This window comes from Streptopelia decaocto (assembly GCF_964273445.1).
Source record: "Streptopelia decaocto genome assembly, chromosome: 2".
NCBI classification, from domain to species: Eukaryota; Metazoa; Chordata; class Aves; order Columbiformes; family Columbidae; genus Streptopelia; species Streptopelia decaocto.
Window position 1 is genome coordinate 160785508 of NC_138655.1, and position 21509 is coordinate 160807016.

Below are 21509 nucleotides of genomic sequence, written 5' to 3' on the forward strand. Positions count from 1 at the left end.
TTTTCCTTGCATCTCTGAGTATTGAGAATTCTATTATTTCATGGTCACTATGCCCCAGGCGGCCTCCAACCACTACATCTCCCACCAGCCCTTCTCTGTTTGTAAACAGTAGGTCAACACCAGGAAAGGCCAAACAAACCCAGGGAGGTCACGCTGATCTCACATTTCCTGCCCATGCTCTTACACAAGCAAAACTGTTTCCTAAAAGCCTGATTGAAACCTCTGGCAGGATGAGAACTGCCCGCGGTGGAGAAGCAGCTCCCGTAAGTGCATTTTCTGCTTCTTCCTTGTAGAGAAATCTGCAGAAGAAACATGGAGAGGTTCTGTTTTCTTCTTGAAAGTTATCCAGCTTGTAAGCAGCGGCACTCCGGCGGGTTGGGATTAATTTCTGAGCTCAGCCCATGTTGCATTCATCAGTTCTCCGCTATGAGCTACAGGTTGGGAATGTGAGTGTCAGTGCCAGCATGATACAGAAGGGGAAAAATGCAGCAGAGGGAGAAAAGGCATCTCGGTGGGCTGGAAGTTTTTGGGACGGCTTGTCCTGATGTGTATGCAGAGGGTGTGTGTGAGGGGGGAAGGTATTTGGGAGTCTCTCTGGGTGTTGCTGTGATGAGAAGAGTGGGCAGCTCTGGTTTCCTCTCAGAGGATTATGGTCAGAACTGCATATGGCTAAAGATTAATTTTTTCCAAAATATGAAACAGAAAAAATAAAAATGCTCATTCCTAGAAAAAGTCTCTTTTTCTGGCCCTCTCCCGTGGCAGATCCCTGCTCCCCGTGGCTGAAATGCCCTGCAGAACTCTTTAAAGGAGTGCGACACAGAGAGAAAACACTTCAGTCCAGCCCAACCCAAACTGAATTTCCTTTTCAACCACCTGGATTTGCCTGCAATGGGTATTCAAGCGATTTTAGACACGGGACTGCAAACAGGTATGTCCGCAGCTTCCCCCCTTAGGGCTGCACACCCACAGGCATCCTCAGCACCCTACTGCTTGGGTGGTTTGTTAACCCACTTTGTGGGGAGGGTCTCCCCTTTCCTGGGCTGTTCGTGGGGTGGGAGCCATCCCTAGAAGTTCAAACCCACCATGGGATGTGTCCTCCTTGGGATGTGTAGCACGACTGGGGACCAACAGCTTCATTGCAGGTCTCTTGGGGAGAAATAGGTCCTTGAGGAGAGCAAGCAGGAGTGGCTGAAATAGGGAACGACACCACCATGCCTGTTTTGGGATTGCTGGAAAAAAAGAGTTCTGGGGGGAATGGCGGGCAACTTTGGCTGAAAACTGGTGTGTTTTAGGAGCGGAGGAGTATTTGAGCTGTTTTCCCTGTGACAGCCCTGGTTTGCTATCAGAGCCTGGAGATTAGTCTTGATTTTTAAAACCCACATTAACTTTTGTGATACCAACATGGCTTAGGCAGATCCCATCTCCCTCTGCAGGAGGTGGGCTCTTCAGCGACAGCCATTGCCCAGTTTGGGTGGCTTTTGGAAGATGAAACCTTTGTAGTGTTCTCGTGTGTGTTTTTAATTCTAAAAATCAGACACCAAAAGTAGGAAGCTCTCCGAATCAGTCACCGTTTCCTGAAATCTGGACTGCAGCTGTCTAAACAGTCACACCACCCTGCAGGCCTGAGGAGCAGCCAACTCATGGTCCTCACCCTCCTCAGTCAGCAGGCTTTCAGCCTCCTGCAGAATTGACTCCAGCAACATCCCTCCAGCTAAATCTTTAACCTTGATTCAGGACTTCATTCTGGTGTCTACATGTCCTTACCTTGGGTGTGGCTTTTAGTAGGTCAGAGAGGTTCTCCTGCCCCTCTGCTCTGCCCTGGGGAGACCACACCTGGAATATTGTGTCCAGTTGTGGCCCCTCAGTTCCAGCAGGACAGGGAACTGCTGGAGAGAGTCCAGCGCAGCCACCAAGATGCTGAAGGGAGTGGAGCATCTCCCGTGTGAGGAAAGGCTGAGGGAGCTGGGGCTCTGGAGCTGGACAAGAGGAGACTGAGGGGTGACTCATTCCTGGGGATCAATATGGAAAGGGGGAGTGTCAGGAGGATGGAGCCAGGCTCTTCTGGGTGACAACCAGTGACAGGACAAGGGGCAATGGGTACAAACTGGAACACAGGAGGTTCCACTTAAATATGAGAAGAAACTTGTTCCTGGTGAGGGTGGCAGAGCCTGGCCCAGGCTGCCCAGGGGGGTTGTGGAGTCTCCTTCTCTGCAGACATTCCAACCCGCCTGGACACCTTCCTGTGTAACTCATCTGGGTGTTCCTGCTCCATGGGGGGATTGCACTGGATGAGCTTTAGGGTCCCTTCCAACCCCTGACATTCTGTGATTCTAGTGGAAAGTGTCCCTGCCATGGCAGGAGTTTGGAACTGGATGATCTTTAGGGTCCCTTCCAACCCAAACCATTCTATGATTCTATATTTTCCACTTAATACCTTTTAGAAAAATCCATGTCTTGGTGTCCTAGAGAGGGCGCAGAGAGGGGTCAATGTCCCATCAGGAGCACTGAGATGTTCAGCATTTCACCTCTGGGAGCAGCCCCACCAACAGAAAGGTGCTGGTGGCCAGTTCCGCTTCACTGAGGATCGAGATGCCGCTTTCTCAGTGGCGACCCAAGTGAATCTAAAGCAGCTGACAGCAGAGTGGATTTCCCATAATTTAGAGCAGAAACTTCCTCAAAAGCTTGCAGTGGTGTCTGGAGTTATGGCAGAGGAGACCGTGCTCTTTTACTTTCAATTTTTAATGTGTCAGAGTAAGGGAAAGCAGAATTATTTTTTTATATATATGTGCCAACAGTTGTCCCTGTCCCATAGCAAAGACCAGGGAGTGCAGGACACAAAATACTTATCAGAAAGTGGCAAAATTTAAACCTATGGCCTAGAGGAGAACCCTCTGTGATGTGATGTTTGTCTTTCTTGGGTGGATCGGAACATTTTGATCGCCTTCACTTGTCTTTGGTTCCTAGGCAGCCCCTTGTCAAATGCAGCTTCAAAGGTGGCAACAACAACCGCTTCACCCTTGCTGGATGCTGCCAATTCGAGCGACTACCTGTACGAGTACTTGGACGAGGAGGATTACATGAAGTATGGCCTCTGCACAAAAGAAGAGGTGCTCTCCTTCACCAGAGTGTTCTTGCCATCTTTTTACACCGTGGTATTCCTGGTTGGGATGGCTGGGAATGTCCTCCTGTTTATAGTCCTCATCATGCACATCAAGAAGAAAAAGAAGATGACCGAAGTGTATCTGCTGAACCTGGTGGTTTCAGACTTCTTCTTGCTCCTAACCCTCCCTTTTTGGGCTCTGCACATTGCTCAGTGGGTGACCTGGGATATATTGTGCCCAGTCTTAAGTGCCATGTACACTGTGAATTTCTACAGTGGCATCTTCTTTGTGAGCTGCATGAGTCTGGACATGTATCTGCAGATAGTTCACGTTTGCTCTCCTCATGACTTCATGACATGGAGGAAGTCCGTCCTCATCTTGTTGGTGTTATGGGTCCTTTCCATACTCCTCTCCATTCCTGATGGCCTCTTCACCAGAACAAGGCAAATCCGCAACAAAACCATCATGTGCGCCCATGATTACGGCCAGAAGCACTTATTTTGGAAAATTGTCTTTCGGGTAATTCAGAACATCCTGGGTTTCCTTTTCCCCTTTCTCTTCATGATGTTCTGCTACTCCCGCATAGCGTGTGTCCTCGCCATGTCTCACATGCCTGGCTCAAGGAGAGCACTCTGCTTGGTCTTTACTCTGGTGGGTGTCTTCTTCATCCTGTGGTCCCCTTACAACATTGTCCTCATCCTTCACTCCCTGCAAGACGTCGGTGTGATCAGGAGCTGTGAAAGCAGCAGGCAGCTGGACTATGCCATGCAGATCACCGAGAGTTTGTCCTTTGTCCACTGCTGTCTCAACCCCTTGCTCTATGCTTTTGTGAAGAAACGGTTCAGATTGTACTTATGGAAGATCCCTCAGGCCATTTTCAGGAGAAGCTCTTTCTTTGACATCCAACCCTCAGAGACAAGCCAATCGTGCAGCAGATATGCAGCTCAGATAGAAATGTTGAGTATCACGAATGCATGATAAATATTTACATTATTTACATTCTGCATATGCCCTCTACGCTGTATTTTACTGGTCCTGGCCATGGGATGGGTTTGCTATGAGCCCACAACACTGCGTAACCAGATATTTCATCCTAGCACCAGCATCGAGATGAAGATTTTCCATGTTGGGGTCAGAAAAGTACATGTGGGAGTCGTTTGTGTTGTAACTGGAATTATTAAGGAAGGATTGCCCTGGGTGGAAGAATCCCAGCTCCTGTCTAGAATAAGTGGATGAAGGAGCAGCTCATCTAGATGTTGTGCCCATAAAAATGCAAACTGGAACTTGTGCAGAACTTCTCTTCCATAGGTCCCAAAGGGGCTGTTGGAGGAGAGCGATCCCATCATCCTGCAGCTCATGGTGTGGGCTGGGGAATGGATTTGCCACGCTCATCCATCAGGCCAGATGTGGGTGACCAGAAGCCCAGCCTGGGTTTAGCTTTGCTTTTGCCACCTGCTGGCCAGATGTTTTCAGCTGGGCTTGTCCCTTGATCTACCAGGAGAGGGAACAGGAGGAATTAGGTAATCTTAAACTGGGTTGTTGACCAATTATATGTTTCTCTGTTACGATGAGCTGTGCTACACTCGGGTAACAGGAAACTGCGTCTTAGTGAGGGACAGATCCTTGATTCATAGAATAGCATCATAGAATCGTTTAAGTTGGAAATGAACCTTAAGAACATCCCTAACACTGCCAAGTCCACTGTTTGAGATCAGTTCGATTGTCATAGCAATGGCGTTCAAACCAGTAACAACCAGTGAGAAAAGGAAAGAAATATGGGCTCAGCAGAACGGTGGTGGAGATATTGGCCTTCCCGAAAATCCATTTTGACAGAAAAAAAGGACCTATGGATATTTAACTTTAACATAAATATTGACTCGTGCTCTCACCGCGGAGTGAGAGCGTGGCCTTGCAGAGCAGAGCACGAAAGGCTGTTAAGCAATCTGTGTTACCCAGTGTAGCGTTAACGTTCAAGGTTGTTAGTTTGCTGACCTTTATTTAAAGGTATCGTTCACCCCAAATACTCTTGAGCCTTACCTGGGCCCTTTCTGACCTGGAAACGCATCAAGTATGTGAGTTGCCTAGAGTTATACAAATAAAATTAATAATTTAAGGGAAAACAGTAATCGCCTTAGTTTTATTGCGAGTCAAGGTTACTGGTAGGGCTGAGAAGGGTTTTGAGTTGATCTAGGAAGGTGAATTTGTTCTCACGGACATTATTTTCCTTGCCAGCATAGCTACAGCGTGTCCCTGAAATTCTAAGGCTGGGAACTTCCCTTAAAAAAGCCCACATAAATGTCAAAATAAATATTTATCTGATGCTGTGGTGTGTCCTTCACTTCACGGGTCAGGTCACCGGGGGGAACGTGGAAGGGAACAGCAGCTGGGAAGCAAAAACTCAGATTAAGTTTGCGATCCCATGCAGGGGAGGGATTGTATTGTGTCCAGTTGTGGCCCCTCGGTTCCAGCAGGACAGGGAACTGCTGGAGAGAGTCCAGCGCAGCCACCAAGATGCTGAAGGGAGTGGAGCATCTCCCGTGTGAGGAAAGGCTGAGGGAGCTGGGGCTCTGGAGCTGGGGAAGAGGAGACTGAGGGGGGACTCATTCCTGGGGATCAATATGGAAAGGGGGAGTGTCAGGAGGATGGAGCCAGGCTCTTCTCAGTGACAACCAATGATAGGACAAGGGGCAATGGGTACAAACTGGAACACAGGAGGTTCCACTTATAGATGAGAAGAAACTTGTTCCTGGTGAGGGTGGCAGAGCCTGGCCCAGGCTGCCCAGGGAGGTTGTGGAGTCTCCTTCTCTGCAGACATTCCAACCCGCCTGGACACCTTCCTGTGTAACCTCATCCGGGTGTTCCTGCTCCATGGGGGGATTGCACTGGATGAGCTTTCCAGGTCCCTTCCATCCCTGACATTCTGTGGTTCTGTGAAAACTTATGCTGGGATGCTCAGGGGAAGGGCAAAGGTGGAGGATACAGGGTGAGTATCAGGGTGGGCTGGGGAGGAATAAGGGGGGGAAAAAATAGGGGGAAGGTTATAAAAGGGCTGGCTGTGTGTAAGCAGCGTCCTGTGCCTGCTCATGTCAGCCTGACCTATCTTCTTATTAAATCCTTTTTTTTAATCCATTTTATGTCACTCTCTATCCTACGTGAGGATGCTGCGAGGTCCAGACACCAGCAGATGGGGCACATGGTGCAGTGAGTGGCTGCATAGATGAGGGTGGTGAGAGCCTGGCCCAGGTTGGCCAGAGAGGTGGTGAATGAACCATCCCTGGAGACATCCCAGGCCAGGCTGGACGGGGCTCTGAGCAACCTGAGCTGGTGAAGATGTCCCTGCTCATGGCAGGGCTGGCACCTGGGGGAGCTTTGAAGGACCTTTCCAGCCCAAACTATGATTCTATGATCAGGGTGGCAGCACCGAGGGGCACAGGGTCCTTGGTGTTGTCCCCAACCCCTGTCCAGAGAGTGGGGAGATGGAGAGATTGAGAAGAAGGGAAAAATGGGGAATAATGCCAACCCCAGGGGTGAGAGCGGGAGGGCAGAGAATCATAGAATCATAGAATCATAGCATAGTTTGGGTTGAAGGGACCTTCGAAGCTCATCCAGTGCCACCCCTGCCATGAGCAGGGACATCTTCACCAGCTCAGGTTGCTCAGAGCCCCGTCCAGCCTGGCCTGGGATGTCTCCAGGGATGGGGTTTCTCCACTGGCTGGAGGGGACATGACTGATTTGCAGCCTCGGACCATCGGGTGTTCATGTGCACAAAAGAAAATGCTGTCGTCCCTTTGGGCACCGCTGCTCTCCAGCCAGGAGGTGACTTGGCCAGACTCTGGACTCATCTGGTGCAAAGCAAATGCAACTGATTGAATCCCACATCACCCATGAGAATCATAGAACCATTTCATCTGGAAGAGACCCTCAGAATCATCGAGTCCAACCATAACCCAACTCTAGCACTTAAACCACGTCCCTAAGAACCTCGTTTAAATGCTTTTTAAACCCCTCCTGGGATGCGTTGGGAAAAATAAATAAATAAATAAATAAATAAATAAAATTGAACCTGCTTTGCTTTGCCCTTGTACAGATTAGCAGTGCTTGCACCACTCATTGGCAAAGCACCTTTGGGGCACTCTGTGTTGGAGAACATAAAAATGTTGGAGAACATCAGAATGTTGGAGACCTTTCCCTTTCTTCTCTTTTGAGACCAAATGAGCTCAGCTGTAACCCCCTTCCCTCGGTCCTGAGCTCGTTTGCGGTAATATTTCCAATATCCACTCTTCCTTTCATTTGTTCAGTGTGCGTCCATAGCCTGGTCTTAAACGCAGAAATCAGTGAGTGAAATTCTCTAAACCCTCTTTTGCAAAAACTGGACTCTGTGCAGTGTAGAGAAAGGAATTTGCTGAAATTGCTGGAGAGCACACGTCAAAACCCGTCTGCCTGACACAGCAAAACGGTAACTCCAGGTTGATCATACTGGACCTTCCACCTTAAAAATCTGTCTCTTCATCAAGGGAGATGAACCTGTGGTGCTCCACAGGGGAAAAGCAAACGCTGCCAAAGAGGGCAGAGGTTCTCGGCTGCACGTCTGCTTATCAGCTGCTGGATGGGAATAAAAAGCCCTCTCCTGCCCCTGCCCAGCTCCAGTCCAAGCTCCTGGACAGGCACAGAGCTCCCATGGCGCTCGGGGTGGTTCTTCTCTTCACCGTGGTGGCATCTCTGCTCGGTGGGCTTTACCTCCTGGGTGCATTTCGGAGGCGCGGACCCAATGAGCCACCTCTGGACAAAGGTACCATTCCCTGGCTGGGTTATGTGCTGGATTTCAGAAAGGACAGTTCAGAGTTTCTAAAAAAGATGCAGAGGAAACACGGGGATATTTTCACGGTGCTGATGGGGGGTTATTACTTCACCTTTGTGATGGACCCCTTCTGCTTTGGAGCCATCGCGAAGGAATCACGAGCTAAACTAGACTTTAGGATTCCTGCGACTAAACTGGTCCTGCGAGTTTTTGGCTACAAGGCCTTTGAAGGCAACAATAGCATGATTCATGCATCGAGCACGAAGCATCTGATGGGAGATGGACTCAGTGTCATGATCCAAGCCACCATGGAGAACTTTTGGAAGCTGATGTTTTTCAATCCGAGCTCAGGAGAGGAGAAGCGAGTGTGGCAAGAGGACAACCTCTTCCACTACTGCTACAACATCGTCTTCAGAGCCGGGTACCTGGCTCTCTATGGCACTGAGCCGTACCAAGGGGCAGATAACAAGGAGAAAGCCAATGAGCAAGATCGCATCCGCTCTAACCAACTGTTCCATGAGTTTCGGAAGTACGACCGCCTCTTCCCTCGCCTGGCCTATGGTGTGTTGCCTTGCAAGGACAAAATAGAAGGCGAGCGGCTTAAGAGGTTCTTCTGGAGCATGCTGTCTGTGAAGAAGACCTGGCAGAAGGACAACATCAGTGGGTGGATAAGTGATCAAGACCAGTTTCTGGCAGAAAACAGTGTCCCCGAGTACATGCGGGATCGTTTCATGTTTATGATGCTCTGGGCATCCCAAGGCAATACAGGCCCAACTGCCTTCTGGCTCCTTTTGTATCTAATGAAACATCCAGAAGCCATGAAGGCTGTGAGGGATGAGGTGGATAAAGTCTCAAGGGAGAGCGGCCAAGAACTGAAACCAGGGAGCCCACCAATTAACGTCACTAGGGACATGTTAAACCAGACCCCTCTTCTGGATGGCGCTCTGGAGGAGACCCTGAGGCTGGTTGCAGCCCCGCTGCTGGTCAGAGCTGTCCTCCAGGACACCAACCTTAAGACCAGCAGCGGGACAGAGTATGTTCTCCGCAAAGGAGACAGGGTGGCTCTGTTCCCGCACATCTCCGTGCAGATGAACCCAGAAATCCACTCTGAGCCTCACAAGTTTAAGTATGACCGCTTTGTAAACCCAGACGGCACCAAGAAGGAGTTCTACAAAAACGGGAAAAGGCTGAAATACTTCAACATGCCCTGGGGAGCGGGAGTATCCATCTGTCCCGGGCGTTTTTTTGCTCTTGCTGAAATGAAGCTGTTCGTGTTCTTGATGCTGAGTCGGTATGACCTGGAGCTGGTCAATGCAGATGAGGAGATCCCAGCGATAGACATCAGCCGCTGGGGAATCGGGACGATGCAGCCTGTTCACGATGTTCGGTTCAGATACCGGCTTCGCTTTTAATTTGGGAAGTCCTTGTTGTGTCATTTTCTGATGTTATCTGTGAAATAAATGTCATGATCCTGTGGTTATCAGATCCATGCGGTGCCAATGCTAATATGATCTTGTTTGCTTAACAGTTATTGTGGCTTTTCTCTTTACCACCTTAACGTGTGTCGCTGCTCTGCGTCTCCAGTTACTGTGGTGTTGGGTTATGTGATAAAAGCTCATCTGCACACCCACGAAGCAGCACAGAGACAAACAGTACCCTGCTAGGCTGCTCCCAGTCCCATCCAGGAGGCCATCAGTCCATCAAAAACCCATCTGCACAAGCCCAGAGGAGCACAGGGACATACTGCCAGGTGGGAACCCAACTTAAGGACTTCCAAGGAACAAGTATTTTGTCCAGGTCCCTCCCAGCAGAGCCATCAGCCCCATGGTTCTGGCATAAGATCCATTGAGATGTGTCATTGGGAGCAGCTCTCTGGATTACCATCTGGACTAAGAGGGATTGCTGACAAGGGAGGGGGGACATGTGGGACAGGATTTGGTTGGCATCAGCAAAGCTCCCAGCACTTATCAATTGATAAAAGGAAACGTGCTGGAGCTTGTTGGTCACAGACCCTGGTGATGAAAAACAGAAACAGTACTTAGGCAGGATGTGCTAAACCCTTTGTGTAGATAAGAATTACAATAATTACTAGAATTACTACCAAGACTTACTAAGGTTGTCAAGAAGGAATTGCTGCTGCTGCTACACTAAGGAGATTGCATTAATCAAGATAGCAACTGCCTAATCGAACATTAGCTAATCAGTAGGTATCTAGCAAGAATAACAAACCAATCAGCATGTGACGCACTGTTTAGGATAGGTATAAAATATGTTAGAAATTACAATAAAGTTGACATTTTGCTTGCATCAAGCTGTGTCCTGTCTCTCCATCACGGCAGGGACATCTGATGGGGTGCAGGGGAAGAGCATTTTGGGATTGCACAGAACTTCTGGTGAGATGCTTAAGGAAGGAACCAGAAGGATTTAGGTGACTTGGGGAGGTAAATAGTGGAGGGTCAGGGAAGAGTGTCTGGAAAGTGTCTGGGGGAAAAGGACCTGGGGGTGTTGGTGACAGTGGTTGAACATGAGCCAGCGTGTGCCCAGGTCGCCAAGAGGCCACCAGCATCCTGGCTGGTACCAGCACTGGTGTGGCCAGCAGGCCCAGGGCAGTGACCGTCCCTGTGCTGGGACCTGGGGAGGACAAACCGTGAATCCTGGGGTCAGTTTTGGGCCCCTCACGCCAAGAAAGGCCTTGAGGTGCTGGAGCGAGTTGAGAGAAGGGAATGGAGCTGGTGAGAGGCTGGAGCACAAGTGTGATGGGAGCGGCTGAGGGACCTGGGGGGTTCAGCTGGAGAACAGGAGCTGAGGGGAGACAGGGACACAAAGAAACGGCCTCAAGTTGCGCCAGGGGAGGCTGAGGTTGGATCTGGGGAACAATTTCTTCCCCAAAGGGCTGTGGGGCATTGGAACAGGCTGCCCAGGGCAGTGCTGGAGTCACCATCCCTGGAGGGGTTTAAAAGATGTGTAAATGAGGTTCTCATGGACATGGGTCAGTGATGCACTTGGCAGTGTTGGGCCAATGGTTGGACTGGATGATGTTAAAGGTTTTTTCCAACCTAAACTATTCTATCATTCTTTGATTCTGAGTCTATAAATAGGCAGCTGATCCATATGCTTGCCTAGTCACAGCCTGCACCTGATCAGCACAGTTGGTCCTATTGTCTTATTAAACTCCTTTCCTTAATTCAAAACCATGAGGCAGAGGGCCCGTGCGTGCAAGTGGGTGTGCAGCAAAGATCAGGGCAGATCACAGTATCACAGTATCACAGTATGTTTGGGATTGGAAGGGACCTCAAAAGATCATCTAGTCCAATCCCCCTGCTGGAGCAGGAACACCTAGGTGAGGTCGCACAGGAACATGTCCAGGCGGGTTTTGAATGTCTCCAGAGAAGGAGACTCCACAACTTCCCTGGGCAGCCTGGGCCAGTGCTCTGTCACCCTCACTGAGAAGAAGTTTCTTCTCAAATTTAAGTGGAACCTCTTGTGTTCCAGCTTGATCCCATTACCCCTTGTCCTATCATTGTTTGCCACCGAGATGAGCTGGGTGAAGTGTCCTGGGGGTCTGGGGGTGAGCTCGGCTTCACACCAGCATGGGGACGGCATTATTTTGTTATCAGCTTCTCACTGACACCTTTATGTTCCTCGTGAAGTATTAGTGGTGAGATGGCATCAGCTTGTCGTAAACCCCTGCATGGTCAAAGAACAACAAATCTCCTCTCCAGATGTGTAAGAATTTCGTTGAGGTTTCCAAACTGTTTCGTCTATAGTCCTCTTCTTGTAACTGATGAGATCCCCAAAGGGAGCAGAGGTGGGATATTCTGAGCAAGGACATACCAACAGCTCTTCACATTTCACATTTAAGTAAAGGATAGATCTTTCCAGTCTCAGTGGGAGGAGAAGGGAGCTGCAAACATCACTGATAACCTACAGCACCCCTTTCATGTATCTGAGTTAAGAATACTTGTGGTCACCTGCCTTCCCAGGGCTGCAGGAGATTCTGCATACAAACCCTGTGTCTTGTGGACAGTTTCTGGGGATAAAAAAAGCTCTGTGTGATGACCATGAGCCAGCACTGGGCCCTTGTGGCCAGGAAGCCAATGGTACCTGGGGTGGATTAGAAGGGGGTGGTCAGTAGGTCAGAGAGGTTCTCCTGCCCCTCTACTCTGCCCTGGGGAGACCACACCTGGAATCTTGTGTCCAGTTGTGGCCCCTCAGTTCCAGCAGGACAGGGAACTGCTGGAGAGAGTCCAGCGCAGCCACCAAGATGCTGCAGGGAGTGGAGCATCTCCCGTGTGAGGAAAGGCTGAGGGAGCTGGGGCTCTGGAGCTGGACAAGAGGAGACTGAGGGGTGACTCATTCATGGGGATCAATATGGAAAGGGGGAGTGTCAGGAGGATGGAGCCAGGCTCTTCTTGGTGACAACCAGTGACAGGACAAGGGGCAATGGGTACAAACTGGAACACAGGAGGTTCCACTTAAATATGAGAAGAAACTTCTTCCTGGTGAGGGTGGCAGAGCCTGGCCCAGGCTGCCCAGGGAGGTTGTGGAGTCTCCTTCTCTGCAGACATTCCAACCCGCCTGGACACCTTCCTGTGTAACCTCATCTGGGTGTTCCTGCTCCATGGGGGGATTGCACTGCATGAGCTTTGCAGGTCCCTTCCAACCCCTGACATTCTGGGATTCTGTGAATGTCTGGATTCATCCTGACCTTAACACAGCTGGATCATGGGTACATACAGCTGAGCCAGGATCTCCCGCTGCACCAAACCACCTCCCGTAACCCAAATCCTTGCACAAAACCCCACATTACGGACTCTGGGAACAGATCTGCTGTGCTGTGAGGGGACGGCTGGCTGGGGTGCAGGGCCTGAGCCTTGGTGGGGGTGAGCTCCTGATATCTCGATGGTCCTCCACCCCCTCCTCAAGCCCCTCAGGCCGATGGTGTTCCCAGAAGAATATCTGCTGGAAAGTGCCACCCCTTCCAAATTTAGACCCCATCGTCTGCAAAGGCCCAAGGAGGCTGTAGGAGTGGGGTGGGGTGATGGGAAGGGGCTGGAAAACCGAAGTGAGCCGTGAGAAAACCACTTCAATCCCTTACAGGCTACAGCCACTGTGACCTTCTTAGCCCCCAGACATCTGTTTTATCAATTGGATCCCGTGCATGATTAAAATTTGTCCTGCAAGCTCTGTTTTGTTGTTGTTATTTTTGTTGTGTTGTTCGTTTTCTTTCAGTAATTAAGACTCTGACACCATCAGTCCTTACAGAAGTTAAATCACAGCCTTACCTGTGCAGATTATAACCTGTGTATTGATTACAATGCTGGCACTAACCTTGGACTTTGGAGATTATGTACGACTGAGGAATAAAACTCAAACATTTTTACATGTGTCCAAGTGTCAAAGCCAGATTCTGCTTGTTCTGCAAAGGACGGGGTTGTGTTGTAACTGCAAGTCAAGGGCAAACTGTCCCATATTGCCAGGCTGGGCATTAGCCCAGACATTGGGGTGGAGGAATTCAGGCAGAAATTATCAAGCAGCTGTGGCAGAGCCAGGGAAAACAAAAACTACCTGCAACAGCACAAGGCTTGACTGTGATAGTTTATATTCTTATTAACAACTCCAGCATCTTTAGATAACTTCCATGTTCCATCTACAGCTCTCACCTCTTTTTTGGGGGGTTAATTTCTTTGCTCTGCTACCAATAATTAAGCTGGAGCTCTTCCCACATCATGGCCAATGGTTTGATCTTCGCAAGCTCCAGGAATGCCTTGGGATAGTTGGGCAGGTCAGAGTCACAGTGTCATCCTGGCCGAGTGATGCCCCCTCTCCAGGGCTCCAGCAAGGGCATTTTTTGAGTGGATGGTTTGCATGAAGGTTGTTCACTGCTAACATACAGTGTGCGTTTGTGGATATCACTTGTAGGGACCTCAGGTCAGACTGGAGGGGTGAGGGATGGGTACTGCACAAACGAATTGGGCTGGAGAAAGGGATATAAAACCAATGACAATGATTAAGCAGAAATATCTGGCTTTACTTCCTTGTCAGAGTGGTTTATTTAACCAAACAGTGTTGAGTCTTATTAATAAAAGACTTCAGACATGCTCAAATGCATGCAGTTATGAGAAGCAAAATAAAAATCACTTAATTTGAGTCGTATCTGGATGAGTATGAAAGCTCCTAATGAGTTAATCTGCAATTAACTGTTATGCTTTGATGGGTTGTCCCCTGGCACTGAGCTTTCCATTCCAAAGTGTACCAGCAAGAGTAAAGAACCAGCCTGTGCAAAAATAAACCCTATTGGATTTGCAAAAGAATTTAAATCAGGAGGAATCCAGGGTCTTGAAAAGTTTACTGAGGGTCAGACCTCATCGCAGTGTCTGTTGTGCGTAGCTCCTCTATTCCCCAAGAGAACTGAGCATGAAGCCTGGCCCTAAAACCTTCTTTATCTTTTCTGTAAAGTGTAGGGAAGACAATATTACTTTGATTTTCAAAGCTTTACACTCTATTGAGTCAGCGCCTGCTTCTCTGCTCTCAGTTACAATTCCTGCTCTCAACTGTGCAAGGCAAGAAGTCATGAGGCTGCACTCTTCAAGTCTAGAACAATACGGGTTAAATATGTTGGAAAAGATGTGATCAAACAGGATCACTTCTAGTACTGAACTGTAATGCATTAGAAACTGATTTCCCATCCTTGTTCCTCTAAACACAGCCAGACACGGCTCTGAGAAAGCATCTGCTTACTACTGCTTGTAAGGACAATTGAAAAAACTCAACAGGACCAATACATACATCATTCACTTCAGAGAAACTCAAAGGAACACTGAGGTTATAAGTACCAAGCAATGACACAGATAACACCACCCATTGTGAAGGAAAGCAGATTTTGAAGGAGAAAGAGGAACAAGAAAGTTCAGGCTTTTTGTGAAGAATTAAAACACAAAAGATTTGCCGGTGACACTGCTGCCACATCTGGCAGATGCGCTTCCCAGAGAAGAGCAGCCCAGCTTCAAAGTGAATTAACTCTCTTAGTGGCACAACATCCACACGTGACACGGTCATGATCACTGTTGCTTTTGCTGCCTTTACTGTCTGGTGGCCAAGTTATTCCCAGCAGGTCACAGCATGTACAGAAACGCCCTGTGGCAAGTGGGAGGTCAATGCAGTGAAGTCAGGCAGGATGGGGGACTGGTTTATATGAGGAGCAAAGCAAAGCTGCAATGAACCCCTCACACCACCGCCTGACCATCTTGAATGTGCCGGCATCCTGGCCATAGGGAACATCTATCCCAGATATGCCCATACACCAAGTCATGGGTTGGTTTCTTCTTCTGTATATTTGTTTTTTAACACATTTTTAAGATGATTGAGGCAGATACAGTCAGACAGGTGAGGGGTTACTGTAAGATCTTAAGCGATGGGTAAGTCTGTCATCCAGGTCTAATGGGAGACTTCAAATACATGCCCCCAAAAACAAGTTCTGTGGTGTTTTCAAAGCCTGAAACCTTTGAGGAGGTCGGTCAGCTCTGCAGACATGACAATGCAGGTGCCCATGGAGAAGGTGGTGACCCTCCTTGGAGCCCCAGAGCTCACCGAGCAGCGGGGTGGGCTCTAAGAGAGCAGGAGCTGGTGTGCTCAAGTAGACCAGCATGTGGAAGGTCAACCTGGACCCCAGGGAGAGCACTAACTCTTCTGAAAGCCAAGCAAGCTATGGCCTCTTGCAGGAGTAGGATGTGGAAGATGTGCAATTAATCAGTAACTGGAAAGACACTTTGCTATAGGGTTGAGCTACGAGGCTGCTTTGATGGAGACTGGCTCTTGTTTCTTGTCACTTGGGCAGGAAAGAGAGTCCTCACAGAGAATCACACAGGATGGTTGAGGTTTGAAGTGATCTCTGGAGATCATCCAGTCCAACCCACCTGCTAAAGCAGGTTCACCTGGAGTAGACTGCGCAGGATCGTGTCCAGGCGGGTTTTGAATGTCTCCAGAGAAGGAGGCTCAAAAAGTCCTGGTTAACATCTCCTCTGTGATACCACTGTCACACAGATACCACATACCTCCTCCCTTCGCAGCGTCTTGTTCCTCCACAGCTAGAAGAGCTCTCCTCTAGTCCCGTGTTTAATCTCAGGTGAGGCCCCACTGGGGTGGTGGACAATTTGGCCAGGTAAGCAGTGTGCTGAGCGTGGCTACCAATGATACCAGCAGAGTCCCACCACTCCAGCCTTGTGCCTGGCACTTGGCAAAGACACGAGATCACAGGACAAGTTAGGTTGGGAGGGAGGTCAGAAGGTCTCTAGACCAACCTTCTGCTCAAAGCAAGGTCAGCAATTCACTTGGGCCAGGTTGCTCTAGTTGGACTTCTACATCCAAAGCCTGAAGATACATTGCTGTCAAACATCACCCCAAAAAAGTGCTTCACTCTTCTCTATTTCCTCATCATAACCCGTGATTGAATTCTTTTGGATTGGAGGCGGGTGGGAAACCCACCAGTCACTCAGACCTTGCTGTGGTGGTTGCTGTGGGATGACCAGTGCAGTAATATCTCCAAGTGTGTCTGGTTATCATGTCCCAGGGCCAGGGGCAGAAATCAGTGCCCAGCATTTGCATGCATGGAGTCCTTCTGACCTCAGGGAAGGATTTTCAAAGCTTCTTGGGGTTGGCAGCGAGTCCCATTCAGAAATGGCTACACAAATCTCTCCTGGTTATTCTAGGAAGCGTGTAGCCAAGGGACACATGTACTGTCAAGTTACCGTCAGGCAGCTGAGCCATGTTAGGTCTTTATTTCTCTTCTTACCTTGTGGCAATGTACATAATATGGATTAGTTTTCTCACTTATACTAAATGGCATTCACGAAGAGCAGTTACCCCAGCTCAGCTGATGCACAGCAACTTGGCAGGACCCTTTGGTGCCAAAAACTAAGTGCAGAAGAGGAGAGGGAGACAATTTGCGTCTGTGGTGACACCCACATCACTGTGCGATCATGAGGCCATACTTGGAGCACAGCAGGCCCCTTTTCTTTTCCCGTTCGGTGAGGAAATTCCTCAGTTTGGTGGTAGGGAAGGTAACCAGTGCTTGCTGCCTGTTGTCCAAGCCTGTCTCCTGGAGCCACGGGCTCTGAAGGCACTCCGAGGCCGACGGCCTTCCCCTAGGGCAGAAACAGGTGAGAAGGTCAGTTGGGGATCCATCCTGGGTGAGGAGGCTCCTTGCAAATGGAAAGAAAGGTGGGACGATAGCCAGGACCTGCACCAAATGTGGTTTTGGGAGAGCAGACACCATCTTACCAGGGATTTGCACACAGTGTGCTCTGGAGAAATGACACCGCTCCTCCGGAGAGACCTGCATAGCACTTTGTGAGCTTCACCTTCCCCTTCCTGGTCATTCGCAGAAACTCGCAGGGTGCGTCGGAGCTGACGGGGTAGTTGGCACTCAACCTGCCCCAAAATAAGAGAACTGGTCACCATGAAAGGCGTTACTCAAGATGCTTCTTCTCCCACAAATTTCCACGCAGCAGTGAAAGAAGGGTCGTGACGATGCACAGAAACATCATAAGGAAAAACAAAATCCCGAAGGCCGCTGTTCTTCAGTGCATTTCGTGACTTTGCCTGCTTTTCCACTTGGTGTAATTTGAATTTTCTCACTAAAGTTGGGGCTTTTTAGATGAGGTTGAGTGAGAAACACCAGCAGCTGCTGTGTTGTAAAACAGTGTCCTTACTCTACCTGGGGACATGGCTGGGGCTGGGCACCCTTGTGTGGTGCAGCCAGCTTCACACCCTCCATCACACAGACTTCTGCAGCATTGTCAGGGAGAGGGGGAACAACTGGGGTTTAACTCTCCGAGCCAATGCAGCCTGGTTGATGACCATGAAATTGCACTTTTAAAGCTGCTCATGGGGCAGGGAAGGACAAACGGACTTACATGATGAAGGCTGTGATTCCGATGGACCAGATATCGGTCTGCGGGAGGGCTCCTTGCTCTGTCAGCAGCTCTGGAGCTGGAAAAGCAAACCAGAGTGAGCCAAGCTCCCCTCCAAAGCAGAGAGCAGCACAAGAACAGTGGGTACTTTTATGCTTTGCTACCTTCCCAAAAGCAAAGAAGAATAAGCTTCTAATCCAGGGAGCCGATTGAGGTGAGACAACCTCACGGGCGATGACTGCAATGAAACCTTGAGAACATCAAGCCAAATGGCAGTAATACTACACCCCAAGCCGTGGACACGTGGATGCCAGCCAGAGCGGCATTGGCCGTGACCACTGGCTTTGTCCTTCATGATATACAGGTGGGACGGTTGCTACCAGTACCTGCTCCAGCAAACTCACACTGTTACTGGAGGGCAGCACCTGGGAGGCTTTGCTTGCTGGGGCCAACTGCTGCCTTCACCCATGGCTCTGTCTCTGTTTACCACAGATTACGTACAAGGCCAAGGTTACTGTGACTGAACTCTGTACTCACCCATGGTTTCAACATAGTCCGTGCACTTGTCCATGGTAATAACTTTGTCTTGTGTGTAGAACTGCGCGTTGCCGAAATCCAGGAGTTTCAGCAGGTTGGGCTCGGTGATGATGATGTTTTCGGATCTGAGATCCAAGTGCAGGATGCTGTGTGTGTGGAGGTACTCGATGGCACTGAGGATCTGCCACAGGTAATCACGGACTTCCACTTCTGAGTATGATGTCCTGGTAGAACGAAGGGGATAGAAACCAGAGGTGTCCTATCTGCATTCCCAAGACCACCATTCTGCACCTACCGCTGTCCTGCCCTGCATGTCTAGTCCCACGAGGCCCTTGAGACTCAAGAAGACTGAACAACTCTACTCATTTAGCAAATATATTGTATAGGGAAAGGCTGGTCCAGACTGTGAGTCAGGTTTACAGATGCAAGCAGTTGAGGAGGCTGGAGAGCTGCACGTCAGGGAAAGCTGTGGTTGTGCAGAAATCAAAATGCAGATTTGATGCCCACCATTCCCCCTCCTTCCATCAGAGGATTTCAGCAGCTCCACTTTCTGCCACTGTGGGAAACGATGTGGAGGAGAAATGTGGCTTCTTGAGCCAGAGTAATCTCCTTGTTACCAAAGAAGGGGTTTGATATAAATTACTTTAAACTACTTTCAACTTCTCAACTGGGTGGCCCTGAATTGTCCCCTGCCCCAATCTTGTAGGGAACTTAAGTACTTCTTGTGTCACAAGAAGTTGCAGTGCAAATGCATCACAAAGCCATTGTGCAATGGCAGCACGCTGGAACAGATGGAGAGAAATAACGTGATCTGAGAGGAGAAAGCAATAGGTATTTGCTCCATACACCAGCCCTGGCTGGAAAACCCTCCCGTCCACTTGTTATTACCGCAATGCCAAAGAGTGGAGTAGTTCTGGTCCCACGCACATCTCCTGGATCAACACTAAGTGCCGTGGGCTGACATAGGCTCCCTTCAGCTGAGCGATGTTCGTGTGATGAAGCTTCCTCAGGACTTGGTACTCCAGGAGCACAGTCTGCTTGTCCTCTTGCCAGTAAGGGATAATTTTAGCAGCTAAAGTCTTGCCGCTTACTTTTTCCCTGCACTGTCGGACGATGCTGAAACGCCCTCTGGTACAAAGGAACACAAAGGCAAGTTAAGCTTCTCTGCTGCTCCTGGAAGAGCCAGGAGCTTCAGTTCCTTAAAATCACCAGGATCGCATGGTGTGTTTGTCATTCATGCCAAATGTGGAGTTACTCATAGAATCACAGAACAGTTTGGGTTGGAAGGGACCTTCAAAGCTCACCCAGTGCCACCCCTGCCATGAGCAGGGACATCTTCACCAGCTCAGGTTGCTCAGAGCCCCGTCCAGCCTGGCCTGGGATGTCTCCAGGGATGGTTCATTCACCACCTCTCTGCCCAACCTGGGCCAGGCTCTCACCACCTTCATTGTACAAACTTTCTTCTTCATGTCCAACTAAATCTCCCTCCTTTAGTTTAAAACCATCACCCCTTGTCCTATCACAACAGGCCCTGCTAAAAAGTCTGTCCCCATCTTTCTTATCGGCCCCTTTTAAGTACAGAAAGGCCACAATAAGGTCTCACTGGAGCTTCTCTTCTCCAGCTGAACACCCCAACTCTCTCAGCCTGTCCTCCCAGCAGAGGTATTCCACTCCTCTGGTCATTTTTGTGGCTTCCTCTGGCCCCTCTCTAACAGCTCCAATACTGCATCTATTGATACAGTTTGCAGATCCTCCTGTGTCTCTAAATTATACAGTCAATTTAAATTGCAGGATTGAGAGCTGATCTCCTCTGGAGGGAGAAAATGGCTTATCCTGTCTCAATGAAGAGGACTACCCCCTGTTGGCAGCAGACGTTGGTGCCTGTCCTCTAGGCAGAGAAAGATTAATCCCAACCCCGTGTCTGAAACTGATGGCTGCAAAGTTTGGTGCAGCAAGTAGAGGATTAGCCCTGGCCTCACTTCACAATATACAAGCAGTCTGTCCTGGATCCCAGCACAGGCCCTTTTGCTCTCCCAGAAAAAGCATGTCTGAATCCTACCAAACCAAGACGGAGATGGCTCGGCCAATGATCTCAGATTTATATGTATTGCTGTGGAGGTTTTTCAGCAAAACACCATGACATCAGATAAGCAGCAAGTTTATAAAAGTGACTCTTCTAAAGTCCAGCCACATGCAACATTCCCCTCCGGCTGGTTGAAAGTTCACTTGGATTCATTTACCTTTTGATCTCTGTTTGGAAGGCGTAGGTCTGGTAGGTTGGGAACGGTTCGGATGGTGTGATTATTTCGCTGTCTTCTTCAGTGGCAGCGTATGGGATGTTCTGTGTTGCAGCACGAAGCTCTGCAGAGAAAAAGTGACAGGGATTACATGGGAAAACATCTCTGTCCGGAAACTGGAGCATCTCCGAACCACACTCTACTATCTATGAGCAATGGCAAAGGTGGCAGCAGAGCTTTCTCCAGAAAGGTCTGCAGGTTGTCTCCCAGCTGTGGCACACAATGCTATTTGAATGGAACAGATTGTGGATTGTCCACTCAGTAATTCTGTGGTGTGACTGCTCCAGACTACGAGGTGGATTGTATGTTGTGTGCTATGATCTCTGTCCTCCAGGGAGACCTTATTGTGGCCTTTCCGTACTTAAAAGGGGCCGATAAGGAAGATGCGGAAAGACTTTTTAGCAGGACCTGTTGCAATAGGACAAGGGGTGATGGTTTTAGACTAAAGGAAGGAGATTCAGGCTGGACATGAGGAAGAAATTGTTGCCCCTGAGGGTGGTGAGAGCCTGGCCCAGGTTGGCCAGAGAGGTGGTGGATGAACCATCCCTGGAGACATCCCAGGCCAGGCTGGACGGGGCTCTGAGCAACCTGAGCTGGTGAAGATGTCCCTGCTCATGGCAGGGGTGGCACTGGGTGAGCTCTGAAGGTCCCTTGCAACCCAAACTATTCTATGATTAAAAATCTCAGCCACTGTTTTTAATCTTCTCACTTAACAAGTCATCAGGGCATGGTAAGACCCAGACAAAGAATAAGGAACTTATTTTAGTTAGATATTTCAGGACAGCAGCTGAAACTTGATGCTCTGGATCCAGCATGTGGTTGTGTCCAAGTGCTCCCTGAGATGTTCAAGCATCCCTTGGCACCT

The 21509-nt window shown here is 49.3% G+C and overlaps 3 protein-coding genes across 31 annotated transcripts in view; 2 read left to right on the plus strand and 1 right to left on the minus strand.

Annotated features, from left to right (window-relative positions):
• Positions 1–204: 204 nt before the first annotated feature.
• On the plus strand, positions 205–5420 carry ACKR2 (atypical chemokine receptor 2). Of its 2 annotated transcripts, none has more exons than XM_082046639.1 (3): positions 205–263; positions 763–928; positions 2965–5420. In XM_082046639.1, exons 2-3 carry the CDS (start codon positions 889–891, stop codon positions 4077–4079), a joined length of 1155 nt encoding a protein of 384 aa, XP_081902765.1. In that variant the 5' UTR covers positions 205–263; positions 763–888; the 3' UTR covers positions 4080–5420. The 2 variants fall into 2 exon arrangements, with proteins under 2 accessions (XP_081902765.1, XP_081902764.1); XM_082046638.1 differs by having other exon boundaries at positions 227–446.
• Positions 5421–6391: 971 nt separating this feature from the next.
• Positions 6392–11282, plus strand: CYP8B1 (cytochrome P450 family 8 subfamily B member 1). Its single transcript, XM_082046637.1, has one exon. The coding sequence runs from the start codon at positions 7620–7622 to the stop codon at positions 9309–9311; it is 1692 nt and encodes a 563-aa protein (XP_081902763.1). The 5' UTR covers positions 6392–7619; the 3' UTR covers positions 9312–11282.
• Positions 11283–13924: 2642 nt separating this feature from the next.
• The window catches only part of OBSCN (obscurin, cytoskeletal calmodulin and titin-interacting RhoGEF), a 199761-nt gene continuing 192176 nt past the window's right edge, over positions 13925–21509 (minus strand). For all 28 annotated transcript variants that reach the window (XM_082046088.1, XM_082046067.1, XM_082046072.1 and 25 more), the window contains 6 exons: positions 20588–20708; positions 19236–19475; positions 18348–18571; positions 17814–17889; positions 17179–17328; positions 13925–17042 (listed from right to left, as the gene is read on the minus strand). In XM_082046088.1, coding sequence (XP_081902214.1) covers positions 16865–17042; positions 17179–17328; positions 17814–17889; positions 18348–18571; positions 19236–19475; positions 20588–20708 — 989 coding nt within the window. In that variant the 3' untranslated portion in view covers positions 13925–16864. The remainder of the gene's footprint in view (positions 17043–17178; positions 17329–17813; positions 17890–18347; positions 18572–19235; positions 19476–20587; positions 20709–21509) is intronic.